The sequence below is a fragment of the Aspergillus heteromorphus genome, assembly GCF_003184545.1.
Source record: "Aspergillus heteromorphus CBS 117.55 chromosome Unknown BO70scaffold_12, whole genome shotgun sequence".
NCBI classification, from domain to species: Eukaryota; Fungi; Ascomycota; class Eurotiomycetes; order Eurotiales; family Aspergillaceae; genus Aspergillus; species Aspergillus heteromorphus.
Genome location: NW_020290417.1, coordinates 324,591 through 337,368, shown reverse-complemented (window position 1 = coordinate 337,368; position 12,778 = coordinate 324,591). Strand labels below are relative to the sequence as shown.

Here is a 12,778-nt window from a genome sequence, read left to right as displayed (position 1 = left end):
AAAAGAAACTGGAATAACACTGTATATAGAGTCTTATATTTTTTTTAATTCTATTTTTTTTTATTAATCTTAAATCTTTTAAGACTGAGATTATCAGCTTATTCTATCAGAATTATTCAGCTAATAATTATAAGAGTATATAATTTAAGATAATATAAAAAAAATAAATTTATTATAAAATTCAGATAGTATCTATATTTTTTAAAATATTATTACTAGTCTTCTATCTAGCTTCTCTCGCGGATAAATATATCCGCAAGAATTCTATAAATTACTATATACTATAATATCTACTAGTCCGGAGAAATGTTCATACGTGGTTGTTCGGACTTGAGCCGGCCGTACGGAAGCCACCCCACACTGACATGATACAGGACCAGGTAACAACAGCTAGTAATCTCACCATGGTGTTCCATTCTGCTTCGCGTACCTAACACCAAGAAGAACCCCCCCCCCTCCCCCTACTCTAGCGAAACTGGTAGGATTGCATGAAGTTGCTATGCCATTAATATATTCAAAATCGTAGGGCCTAAAAGGAAGACAGGCCTCCACCCAGAACCGCTCGCAATTCCGACTGAATCCCACGAAGCAGCTCCCCAACAGGTTCATCCTCATAAAACTGCGAACTATACGCTGCCCGAATCGAAAGTCGACCGTCAAACGTTTGAACTCCCAGAAAAACCTTCTCATCTGCCGGCAGCGCATCCATCCAGAACTCCCGCACCCTAAAAGCCTCATATTTCGCCGACTTCATGGTGTCTCCGAGGAAGCTTGGGAATAAACCTCGGTCGAATTCGGGTTTCAAAATACTTCCCGATTTTAGTAAGGCTTCTGGAGCCGAAGCCACGGCGGCAGGTCTGCGACGGGTAACGGTCTTATACGCTTCATTGACGACGGATGCCGTCTGGTGCAGGTCATCGGCCATCTCCAGCTGGACAGGCCAGAGAGAAAAACGGATGGCAACAGGCGGACAGGGGCGGTCGTTCTGTGCGGCCTGGCAGACCCCGCGGGAATCGAAAATTACAAATGTGCTGTTTAGTTTATTTCCCGCGACAGGGCATACTATTCTTGCGGCATGTAAGATTGCTGTGTGGAGGAAAGCCGCGGCCCCGTATCCAAATTGCTTAGCCGCGGCCGAGATCAATAGCGTTTGCTGTTTGGTAAACTCGATGGTCTGCACCTTAGCTACGCCAGCCTCGTGAGGCCTGGACACTGTCGGAAATATAAAAGCTTCCCGATTTGGCTTGAATTCCGGAAGCGTGGAGAGGAGGGTGTTACACCCATCTCCGTTGACGTTATCAAGCTCCGCAACCTGCAATGCTCCCAACGGCAGCTTTCCAACCTCTGATCCCCACTCTTCGCCAGAATCGATGATGGCTTCCCCGGAGAGTATACTTGATAGGTCCGAGAGAAACTCACACATGAATAATCTGACTCCCCTCCCATCGATAAGCATGTGCTCGATGGTCAGGATGAACCGTTTCTCGGAGGGAAAATAATACATCATCGGCTTTTCAGCACGACGTGGGATAGTGACAAGCTTTCCAGCCTCCAGACCGGAGTTACCATCCTGTATAATGAACGTTCTTTCGACCCAGTCCTCCATCATCGAGGGACCACATGGAACGGTATAGCGATACTCATCCGGCATCACGTCGACATCGAGAGTAGGATGGGCATATCGCATCTTCCTCCATACCTTCTTCGAGGCGTCCAAAATTTCAGATGTCGTATGCTCTGTCTCCAGTGCGCAGGTGGTGAAGATATCGAGACTGCGATGCGACGGCTCGTAACAGAGAGCATGAAAGACCTTTTCGTATGCGTCTAGTGGGCGACTGTATGTTTTGTGATTCAATCGATGCCATTGAGATTGATTCTGGGAGTTGGATTGGGGGTTGGTATGAAAGGCTCGAGGTTGGGGTTTTGTGTTACAGGAGAGCAAAGACGGCCTTGTTAGGCGACAATCCCGGCCAACTGCGGGAACCATTATGGATAGATAAAAATGATGTTGAAGTGAGTAGCGTCGGCGAAGGTCCACTGTAGACTTCTTTTTTTTGGCTGATTGTAAGCATGTTGATGCCCTGAGCACAGCAACATATGGCTTTTAAAAAGAGAAAAAAAAAAGGGGGGGGGGGGGGTTTAATGACCTCACGATTTAGTAACCACTAAGGAATGTGCAAGTCTACAGATTCGGCAGGATGTTACCCTTTTCAGACGGTTATCATCACTCACACTTATTTCGCCAATTTAGGTGGCAGGCATAATATATGAGGGTTTTCCGCTTATGCTGAAGTCTGAAACAGGTATATTAGGCATGTGAACAGGGGAATTGCAGTCTCTTATGGTAAAATAAGTGAAGACCCGGGTAATACCTGCGGATAACACACGTGTCGTCGGCTTCTGTAAGATCAAACCAGGGATCTGCAGCAAGGGCCTGAAACCTTACTCCCATAGCATCATGTATACAGGATCAGCCACAGGCTTCTTATTCTATTAAGACAGTCTCTGCATGAAAGGTATTGCCTAGCTGAAGTATCCAGCTGTTTTCGGCCCCTCAATCACTCCACCAATGCGGCATTTTGGGTTTCGATTGTAGGATATAGTCTCACAGCGAGGCGATTAATATTCAGCAACCTCACGCTTCCAAAAAAATATGTTATATAGTGTAAAAAGCATTACTGTGTAGCCAGAGTATAGTAGAAATTGAAATCTCGCTCTAGTATCATGTTTTGTCTGACCAAAGTCTGACAATCTGGCAACGCCCCCATTTCCTATGATAAAAACCTCGGATATTTACCTGACGATTCCATTTCAAATACTGGAATAGCCTTATGCTGTGAGTTGCCGGATCTTACCAGCCATTTACATGAATCCGCATATGCACATCTGACCTGATCTGGATGTCCGTGCAGCCTGCCTGCTTGCCACTCATGCAATCTACTTCCATGTACGACATACCCTAGAGTTTGACCAAAAGGGGTCGTGATGTCCGGATGACCAACTCAAGATATTTGGATGTTTCCCCCAGCTGAGCCACTCGAGGCAACCCAGGTGTTTGCCGAGAGAGCGTGGCATTAGCGAACATGATGTGGCAGTAGTAGCCCCCACGACAGCCGGAATAACAATGTCGATCTTCAGCTGAAGCGACGGCCGATGGGGAGGATAATTTATGGAAGAAATGAGGGCCCGAGTGCTACTATGAAACCGGATCCAGAGAACAACTTTAATGATTTGGGTGACTTCAGAGCCAGAGTAAATCGCCTCCTCGGAGACTCTCGAGAAGGACATACTCATATCAACAATTCCGGGCAGCCCATGGTATCTCCAGACGTGATGACAATGCTGTCATATCTGAATATTCAACCTGGAAAGCTTGCGAGAAAGGACACTCGATTTCTTTCAAAGCAGGCGAAAGCCATCCAGGAACGGAAGGAGACAGTGAAATTAAAGAACAGAGAGTTTAGATAGATCCATGTTCCTGCCAGAAATGTAAGAGGCCCAACTGCCATTGAGAGAACCTATCAATCGATATTAACACGCCTTTCAATTTCAGCAGAGACTTATTGGCGTTTGTTATGAGACTATGACCATTGATCAATACTACTACGCGACTATTACGGATAGTGAGAAGAGAGACGGAGACCAAGTACTGTCGCGATACCTCCAGCGGGACTTTGATAACACACGGGAATGGGATAAAGACGGTGGACACACACTATGGGGAAGATGGCACACATCTCTCAAGGCTAAGACGATGGTCAAGATGAATACTTCAATATTCACCGTCGACCAGCTTTGACTTTGGATTATTGACGACGGCTAGTACCACTGAAATTTCTATAGCCACAACACTGACTGTGCCATAGACACAATTATCACTGCCACAACAAGTCAATCCAATAAGCTCAAGTCTTTGGTGAAATGTATGGCGTGTTTCCCCCATCTGCCTTCCTCCTCCTTTTTACTTTTAGACGTTTCCATTGCCAAGCGTTACTCATTGTCCAGCGTAAAGTCCGAGCGGACCGTTGGAAAACCCGAAGATGGGATAGGTTACTCAGGTGCAATGCAAATTCTCCTAGAACGTTCCATGCCAGCGTACTTGATTCTAGAAACTGCTATATCTCATTCTAGTGATTAGTTGGTCGCGTGACCTTGACCGTTTTCGTAGATAGTCTTGTCCTACAATATTCGATCTGCGAGCATGGGGCTAGAATATATATAAGTAGCACCTGTGATTCAGAATTATACTTCAACGCAGGAAACATTATCGTGTGCTCCAATTTCCTGGCCGACTTGTACATCCTTTCCATTACACTGATCGAGAATCGCAATTTCAGAGAAATGACACCGAATGGCTTATATAGCCCGGGGAACCCTTACCCCCACCCCCATGCTCCAGCATCTTCCCCGGACTGTATCGCTGTCCATCGTTCCCCCATAACTACAACAACAATCAACCAACAATGCACTTTCCCGCAGCCATCCTGACTCTCCTACCCACCCTTCTCATTCCACCCTACACACTTGCCCTCCCCAACCCTCCGAACCCCAGCCCTCCAGGCCCGAACCCTAACACTCCCAACGAACCCCTCCCCGGAAACGCAGAAACCTTCACCCTGATCACCTCCCTCCTGACCACCGGCCTCAGCGCCATCAAGCTCGACGAAGCCGTCAAATCCTTCACCGGCGAAAATGTAGACGAGGTCCGAACGCGCTCCTCCGAGCTAGAGAACAATCTCACCCAGGCGACATCAACCGCCACATCCACCGGCGAGCTCGACGACTTCAGCAGCAAGAAGATTGCGGATATCTGTGTGCCCCTCAAGCCGGTGTTTTCGGAGATGTTGAAGGATATTAGTGACAAGGTCTGCAGATATCTTCACAGTTTGGTATGGGGATAGGGCTGATTGACTTTGGGTGCAGAGGAGGGAGTTCTTCGAGGCGGATTATGATCAGGATATGCTGCAGACGCTGCAGAGGCTGAGGCCTCTCAGTCGGGGGCTGGCGGAGGCATTGAAGGCTATTACGACGGAGGGTGATGGGGCGTTTATTATGTTTTTGGAGGATCTGATTGATGTGCAGTTTGCGTTGACGATTGTGGAGTATGAGATGAATAAGGGGTGGTAGAGTGTGGTTCGGTTTGGGATTGGGGTGGTTGGATGTGATATGGGGTCGATGGATAGGCCCTTCTTTTCTGGGGGTTTTTTCCTAAAAAAAAAGCAGATATATCGGTATCAAGGTTAGCTGGACATTGCCTTTCGATTCGCATGTTTGACGATATCTCCGAGCCACGAATTATCATGATGTGTGAGTACGATTTTTTTGAACTGAAACTCGTCAATCGGTGTGTAGAAGTAATCCTTGAGATTGGTCCAACATGCCGGATTGAACAAGGGATGGAAGTGTACAAAGTGAGTGTGGTGGTTACTACAGTAGTACTACTACTACTTACTATGCAAACCGAAAAGGTGCATAATCCATGATGACGTCATCCTATAGTGCTAGCTATGATCACACTTATCCCACTGACTAAGCTATACACGCCCCCAGATGAAGCAATTATGCATACCGGCTTCTGCCCCCCCACCAATCAACCGTTCCTTCATCCGCAGCCACAAAATTAGAATCCATGTCAATGACCCCTTGATCGTGGCAATGTGATAAGGAGATGAACTTGATTACAATATTTCCACGTAGGGACTAACCGAGTGCAATCCAACCTGATCCCTCAACCATGACGTCATCCCACACGGCCCTAGTGGATAAACAGCCGAAAAATCGTTGCCTACGTAGCGAAGCGGGACTGCTCGCGAGGGAGAATTTCGCACACAAGATCCATAGATAAACATTAATTCCGCGGGATATATACAGTACAATCATAGAGTAGACATTATCATCACAACAGAAATCTTGCAAATCTCAAATACGCTCCAATTGATACGCCGAGCGCGCCCATACCCTCAAATGTAATCCTCATTCCGCCGCGACGGCTCTTTTCGAGACAGTTTATTTGTTGGCGAGGATGTAGCTGTGATGCCATTAGTGTTGCGCTCGACTTATTGCGAGGTGGGTAGAGGAGTGTCACATACTAGGCGTGGATGACACCTGGTAGCCAACCGAGGATACACAGACAGATGTTGATGAGGAGATCGCAGCCGCAGCCGGTGCGCATGAAAACGCCCACGAAGGGGAGGAAGAAGGCGATGATGATTTCGCAGCAGCCGCTAATGGGAAGGGTTGGTTAGTCTCTTCCTTTGGTAGGGATGGCAGTAAGATAGACAAGGATGGAGAACGTACACCTTTCCGGGCATGATGGCGGTTGATGCGGTTTGTGTAGCTAGATAGGGGGTTTGTCTGGCTATAGTGTACTGAGTTTGTCCCAAGAGAGGAGGCGGAGTGGTAACGCTTCGATATTTGAATGATGGAGGAACCGGGTGGTGGTTGAATCCAGGGGATTTAAAAGATTTAGAAAGGCCGTAGGAAGGGGAAATCCGTGACGTCATGGGTGATGATGCTGTGTAGGGCTGAAAAGTGGGGCGCAACTCGCATGCCGTGGGAATGAATGCCCATCGTGATGTGACGCTGGCCAGGTTTTCATGTCGCCCAAGCCGTTAGTGCGACACTTGTCGTCAGGTACGCATGATGTGGGCTGGTCGCAATCTTCGCTTTTCAGGTTCTATCGTTAGGCGTGGCCCTTGTTCTATACCGAAAGGGTTGATATGAGCCACGGTCAACCACACTGCTCTCACCCGTCAGAGGGGGTAGAGGTCTATCGAACCGCTGTATACTCTGGTAAACACACCTCGATAACAAAGTAATGCTAGATTGTCTTTGATTGGCTCACCCGAATCGGTGGCACGTGAGCGCTATTTTGCCGCCAATTCCCGCTTTTGTCTCTATGTGGATCTATGAATCATGTCTTGATCAACATTCACAATCCTAACAGATCGCAAGGACCACTCGGCTAAAAAGGTGTCCAGACTCTGGGTGGGTGTGATACTGAATGATACTGGGGCTGGCACATCCTCTCCACAATTCCTGCCGCATGGGACGCAAGTAAAAACGACTATAAGGTGTGGTGGATAGCTTGGCTTCCGATCCGCAGAGCTATAACTAATCTATCTATCAAACGCGGGCAACTAGGAGGTAAGTATTTTAAAGCTTGCCGCTTCAACTCGATTTCTGCTGCTCCACACTACTGCCTCAAGTTCCATTTCATATATGCTTTAGACGGATACCTTTTCTCACAAACGCTTCCAATGTCCTCTATACACGCCTCGATATCCGAATCAAACCGACGAAAATTGTATACGACCGCCTTGTCATCCGGGATAAGACGATCTCGAAGGTCCAAAAAGAGCTGGTAGAGAGCGAAGACCTTGCCCCTGGTGCCTCCCAGCATTCTCATGAGATTCAAGACCAATGATCCGAAAGGAACGTAGTTAATAATGTTCCCATACACGTCTCCACTCCCTACTCTCCCAGGCTCGTGAGCTCTCACTCGAATATTCCTGGTGACCTGATCGATCAATCCGTCGATCCCCGGTATGACCTGATACCCGGCCTGCGACTGGGTATTGTGGGCGCGAACGGCGAGCAACATCCACCGTAGGGCAAAGTCTGCAAGAACATGGTTCGGCTCGATGACTTTGCTTGCGAGATTCCAGTTCGCCAGTAATGTCTCCAGTCTCCCACCCCCGAACTCCCGGAGAAATCGGAACCTCTGGCGACCGAGGTCATAGTGCACACCTGGAAGCCACTCTTGCCGTGTGACACCGAAGTCTTTCCAACCCTGCGCACTGTGGATCCTTTCATCGCGAGAGACAAGGCAAGCTTGGAAGATAAAGAGCCGGTCGTGCAGCGATACGGCATGGTAGACATTCTGGACGACGGTAGAAACGTTTTGATTGTAGAAGGTCGGCCAATCCAGGCCCACACCTCCAGTGAATGCCGGTATGCCCAGGCTGCCGACCGTGTCGAAGAGGCCCATGAATTTGATCGGTGGAATGAATCTTGGAGCGTTGGAGTCGTCCGGATCTTCATCACCAATAAGGGGCCATGACTTTGACTGCCTGAATCGCAGTGATTGGGGAGAGTGTGGCTTGTTGATATCATAGGGCGAACGATAGATATTGTATACCGCCTCGCAAAGTAAGTGGGTTTGCTGCGCGTCGATGGCCCCGTCCACCTTTACCGGTCGGACTATTCCGCAGTTGTTGATCATGCCTGCAACCGCTCTTGCCAGGTACGCACCCCTCGAGAGGCCGAATATCCAGATTTCGTGGCGGGGGTATGTATAATTTTCGACAATGAATTGATAGGTCTCGATGCATTGGTGGGCAATCTCCTGCGCTGTAACCCCGTTGAAGATGTAACTACTTGATGTGAGCAGGTGGATAGCCATGACTGTCTGAATACATCCAGTTCATGGGACATGAAAGCTCTGATGGTGTGTGTATAGTACATACTCTGCAAATGAACTACCGAGCCCCACGCCTTCAGCGTACCGAACCCCTTCCAGCTTGTCGAGGGAATTAACCCCAACCATTTCGGCAAGTTTGTAAATGTTCGTCCTTGTATTTGTCTCTCGACCACACCAGGTCCCATCGCAGAGGATGATGAGAGGCTTTGTTGGCTTTTCAACGGGGGTGGCGCGACTCAGAGTCGTCGACGTTCTCGATTCGCCCGACATAATGATATTCGGCTATGGTAGCGCCGTCTTTCGGAGGTGGTTAAGTATGAATACTGACAGTATTAATAGGTAGGTACTGAGCAAGAGAGAGTAGAGAGCGAGGTGGTGCGTTGACGATCTACTAAATAATTGGTGGATGTAAAAGTCTCTCTGCAACCCGCAGTCATCGGTTGGGTGCTGCTGCTGGCTTTGTTCGGTGACATAATGTTTACACCCACATGACAGAAGGGTGAAAGACTCGAAAACAAATAAATAATTGGTCGACGGACGAAGTCCAGACCACGTTTCTCGATTTGAAAAGAGAGCCGCTACTTCCGCACCGGCTCTGGCCATACTGGCCAACTCCTGCCATATCCTTTATCCCACTATTTTTCATTACAAATAATAAATGATATAATTAGGATATTCTACTTGCTTATCTGCCTACCTGTAGTAGGCCTGCCTGTGGACCTTTCTAATTACAAAGACGAAAGGTGTGGTAGTAGCCTAGCCGATATGGCAGTAGCGGCTGTCTTTGAATATATCCGGCGCGGGAAGTGAAGGTTCTCGTATTCCCCCGACAGCCAATCTCATAACCCCGGACACGGTCTCTGAACCAAGGTTCAGGATCTCCGCAGGGGTTAGAAGAATCTGCCAATGCCTTCTGACCCTTACCGAGAGTTATTCCTTCCGCAACTTTTTCTGAACCCGCCGGAGCTGTCTGACTGTGCCCAGACCCTCGCTGCATAATTTCGGAAAAGGAGCTGACAAAAGCATACAGAACCATGGAGTATAGACAACAGGGCTTCCCGTCTGCCCAGCTATTCAGCCACATGGGAGGTGTAACTCAATTATTTACAAGGGACAAAGACAAGATCTCAAGGCCGAGGCGACAGAAGCGGGGGTGGTGAACAACATCCAGGGAGAGGCGAAGGGAGCAGATGTACAGGTGGAAAAACCTGATGAAGAGGCAGGAAGCCCCTTGAAAAAAAGCAAAATGCCCCCTTTACATGAAGGTGTCTATGTACTGATTTTGGTGCTACTATTTCTTCTATTACTCTTAGGCATTATGGCCTATATTTTTGCCTGGTTATATCTTCTTGTGGAGATGTTCCGAACATTGTTATTCCAGCCGACAGGGACATTTGTTGGCACTTGGGCTGCGAACATCCCGAACTTCAGCTGACCTGTGTTGAAACTAAGCATCTTCCATAATCAACTATAGTTATTCTGCATACAATCTACAGCCCAGCAAAAGTTAGGCCTGGACCGCTCCTATGACTCGAAGATGACGATGTGCCTATTTAAGTTTGTGGTTCGGATCTCAAACCTGGTTCCTGGATGATTGACTTTCTTACGATCTGCCTCGACCGCCCCGTTTTTGTTCTCTGTGTCGAAAGGGTTGGCCATATGACTGACAACAAACCATGATGAATTGCAGCGATCTCGCAATATAGAACTGTCTCGACCTGCCCTAGAGAGTAGCCAGTAACTCAACCTGCCTGCCTGAGACGTGATATCTAGAAGCCCGGAGATGTATAACAGTCTTGGCCCTGGAACATAGAACTATTAGTTCTCCCCGGGCGGGGCCGTGTGCGATCCCACATCTATTCATGGTTGATGGCTGATAATAATTGGGAACAGGGGGGTACCAGAAAGAAGACTCTGCTCGTGGAATCCTTTCTGGCAATGAGCTCCACGGGTCAGTGTTGTGTAAAACTTGTCTGTGGGGTCATGATTCAAACAGCACACAGTTCAATAAGGCACGCCATCTGTAGAGACAGAGAACCTAGAAATAACAATGAATTTCCCCTTAGTTTGAAGCCTATGGCAACTCAAGGACATTCATCTTGTCACCGGAGTTGATATCAAACCGGACCTGGAAATAAAAAGTGTCATTATTCCTTCAACCTAGTGAATATAACCTCGTGATTGTGTCTGCGGGGCTGGGTGTTGCCACCTGCAGTGACTGCTCCCCAGACAGCTTTCTCTGTCCTCTCGCCTCTCCCCCCCTCTCTCATCTTCCTCCATGCTAGCTACGCACCCCTAAACAACTTCGTCTAACCACAAATCTAACGGTCCCTACGGTCTTGATCTCTTCCTCCGGTACGATCCCGTCACTAGACCCTTTCCAAGGATAGCAACATGCGCCTTGCTGGCCTGATGTGGCTGTGGCCAGTGATAGCCACTGTCACTGCCATTACGAGCGCATCTACAAATCTCTACAACTTCCAGCCTGAAAATGCCACGTCGATCTGGGAAGTACGTATCTACCCCTCAACATCCCACACGAGACATAGTTTCCCAATAGAAGTCGAACCTGACTCCCTCACAGCAGAACAAAATCCCCATTCTCTTCTCCCTGAACGAAACCCAGCGAACCAGCTACAACGGTTCCTGGTGGACAAGCTCCTACCTAACCACCGAAGACTCACAGCAATACTTTGTGTTCTCGCAGTTCATGACCGGTAACAATAACCAATCCATCTACCGCTCGTCGGTCCTCGACCTCGCGGATCTCAGCTACAGCTATTCCATCGTGGCAGGTAACGGAACGACCGCCAGTAAGCGTCTCCTAATTCAGGCCGAGGACAATGGTTTCGAAGCTTTGTCCGACGACAACATCGCAAGAATGCGTACCTGGAGCAACAACGACAATACCACCTTCGACATCACCTGGAACGCCACGTCCGTCGCCCTCGTGGATGGCGGCACCGGGAGCTTTGCCCTCTCGTCCTCCACTTCCTATCAATGGGGCCTTCCCGGCTGCCGCACCGCCGGTACTTTGACTATCGATGAGACGGAGAAGACCATCGATCCTACTAACTCAATGACCTGGTACGACCGCCAATGGGGAACCACGGGCGTAAGCAGCAGCATCAGCGCATTGAACTGGACGTGGCACGAGCTGCATCTCCCGAACACGGCTGATAAATTGAGCATCTGGGCTATTGATGACAACGGTAGTCCGACTGCTCGTTTCGCGACTATTCGTGCGCGGGATGGCTCGCAGTATGTTGTCCCTGCTACCTTCACGCCTGACTACGGCCGTACGTATGAATCTTCGAACACGGGAACCGTCTACCCACTAGATTGGACTGTGGAGATTGGTAATTGGGGATCCCTGCGTATTAGCAGCGTTGCTGAAGACCAGGAGGTCGCGGGCTCGACTAAAGCGCAGACCATCTATGAGGGATTCGTTACTTTTGTGGGCGATTTTAATAATCAGGCTGTTGCGGGATATGGACTTGTGTAGGTGGCTTCTTTTTGATGACGCGTACTCTGAACGATGTAATTTTAGGAGTGTAGCTTCAGCAGTAGAATGATAATGACAATATTGCTACCTAACGCCTCTAATTTATAAAGATACAAAAGGTCTATAGACATGAAGGTAAAATGTATAGACATAATGATAGACTAGAGATTGATTCTCAGAGGACATGGCTTCTTGAATCTAGAAAATTAAGGCCATCGCCAATACGAAGCAGGAAACAGAAACCAGACCCGATGAAAGGAGACCATAGGCCGATGTGGAAGCACCCGTGTAGACGGCACCGCTGGAGCTTGTGGTCGACGAACTAGATCCGCTATGGCGAGGACCAGATAGCGAGGTCGAAGACGCGGGAAGCGCCGAGGAGCTAACTACCTTCACGACAGTGGATTTGGCGGAAGCGCCGGGGGCAGTAGTGGGCTCTGGGTTGAAAGCCTCGCTGTCGTTGGCATTACCGCCAAGAGGGGTCGTGGAAGGGATTGGAGATTGGGACGCCGGAATGGGAGTCAGAGTTACAGTGGTGGTAGACTCCGAGCCAGAGAGACTGGAATCAGGCACAGAGATACGACCGGGACCAGAACCAGAGTTCGAAGAGGTATACTTGGAACCCGAGACAGGGCTAGAACCAAAGCTGGGAGTAGAAGCAGAGTCGGAGCCAGAGATGGAAGGGCCGGATTCAGACTCGGAGGTAGACCCAGATATCGACCCAGAGCTTGAGCCAGAGATAGACTCAGAGCTAGAGGAATCGGAGGCAGACCCAGAAACAGCGCCAGGACCAGAACCAGAGATGGCAGAGACAGATTTGGATCCAGAAACTTGACTGGAACCAGCAGCGT

At 48.8% G+C, this 12,778-nt stretch overlaps 5 protein-coding genes across 5 annotated transcripts; 2 read left to right on the top strand and 3 right to left on the bottom strand.

Annotated features, from left to right (window-relative positions):
• Positions 1–529: 529 nt before the first annotated feature.
• On the bottom strand, positions 530–1,987 carry BO70DRAFT_396426 (uncharacterized protein; the record flags this gene model as incomplete). Its single annotated transcript, XM_025546620.1, has 1 exon — positions 530–1,987. One exon carries the CDS (start codon positions 1,985–1,987, stop codon positions 530–532), a length of 1,458 nt encoding a protein of 485 aa, XP_025399394.1.
• Positions 1,988–4,262: 2,275 nt separating this feature from the next.
• On the top strand, positions 4,263–5,277 carry BO70DRAFT_362051 (uncharacterized protein). The gene has a single exon (XM_025543194.1). The coding sequence runs from the start codon at positions 4,464–4,466 to the stop codon at positions 4,899–4,901; it is 438 nt and encodes a 145-aa protein (XP_025399393.1). The 5' UTR covers positions 4,263–4,463; the 3' UTR covers positions 4,902–5,277.
• A 676-nt stretch (positions 5,278–5,953) lies between these two features.
• On the bottom strand, positions 5,954–6,385 carry BO70DRAFT_362050 (YqaE/Pmp3 family membrane protein; the record flags this gene model as incomplete). The annotated part of the gene is made up of 2 exons (XM_025543193.1): positions 5,954–6,028; positions 6,090–6,385. Coding segments are annotated over 2 exons (162 nt in total), but the record flags the coding sequence as incomplete, so codon positions are not given.
• A 619-nt stretch (positions 6,386–7,004) lies between these two features.
• On the bottom strand, positions 7,005–8,692 carry BO70DRAFT_405346 (T6SS phospholipase effector Tle1-like catalytic domain-containing protein; the record flags this gene model as incomplete). Its single annotated transcript, XM_025547113.1, has 2 exons — positions 7,005–8,378; positions 8,469–8,692. The coding sequence occupies 2 exons, from the start codon at positions 8,690–8,692 to the stop codon at positions 7,196–7,198; spliced, it is 1,407 nt and encodes a 468-aa protein (XP_025399391.1). The 3' UTR covers positions 7,005–7,195.
• A 2,033-nt stretch (positions 8,693–10,725) lies between these two features.
• BO70DRAFT_405343 (uncharacterized protein) lies at positions 10,726–11,927 on the top strand (the record flags this gene model as incomplete). The annotated part of the gene is made up of 2 exons (XM_025547112.1): positions 10,726–10,933; positions 11,007–11,927. The coding sequence occupies exons 1-2, from the start codon at positions 10,817–10,819 to the stop codon at positions 11,925–11,927; spliced, it is 1,038 nt and encodes a 345-aa protein (XP_025399390.1). The 5' UTR covers positions 10,726–10,816.
• Positions 11,928–12,778: the final 851 nt, after the last annotated feature.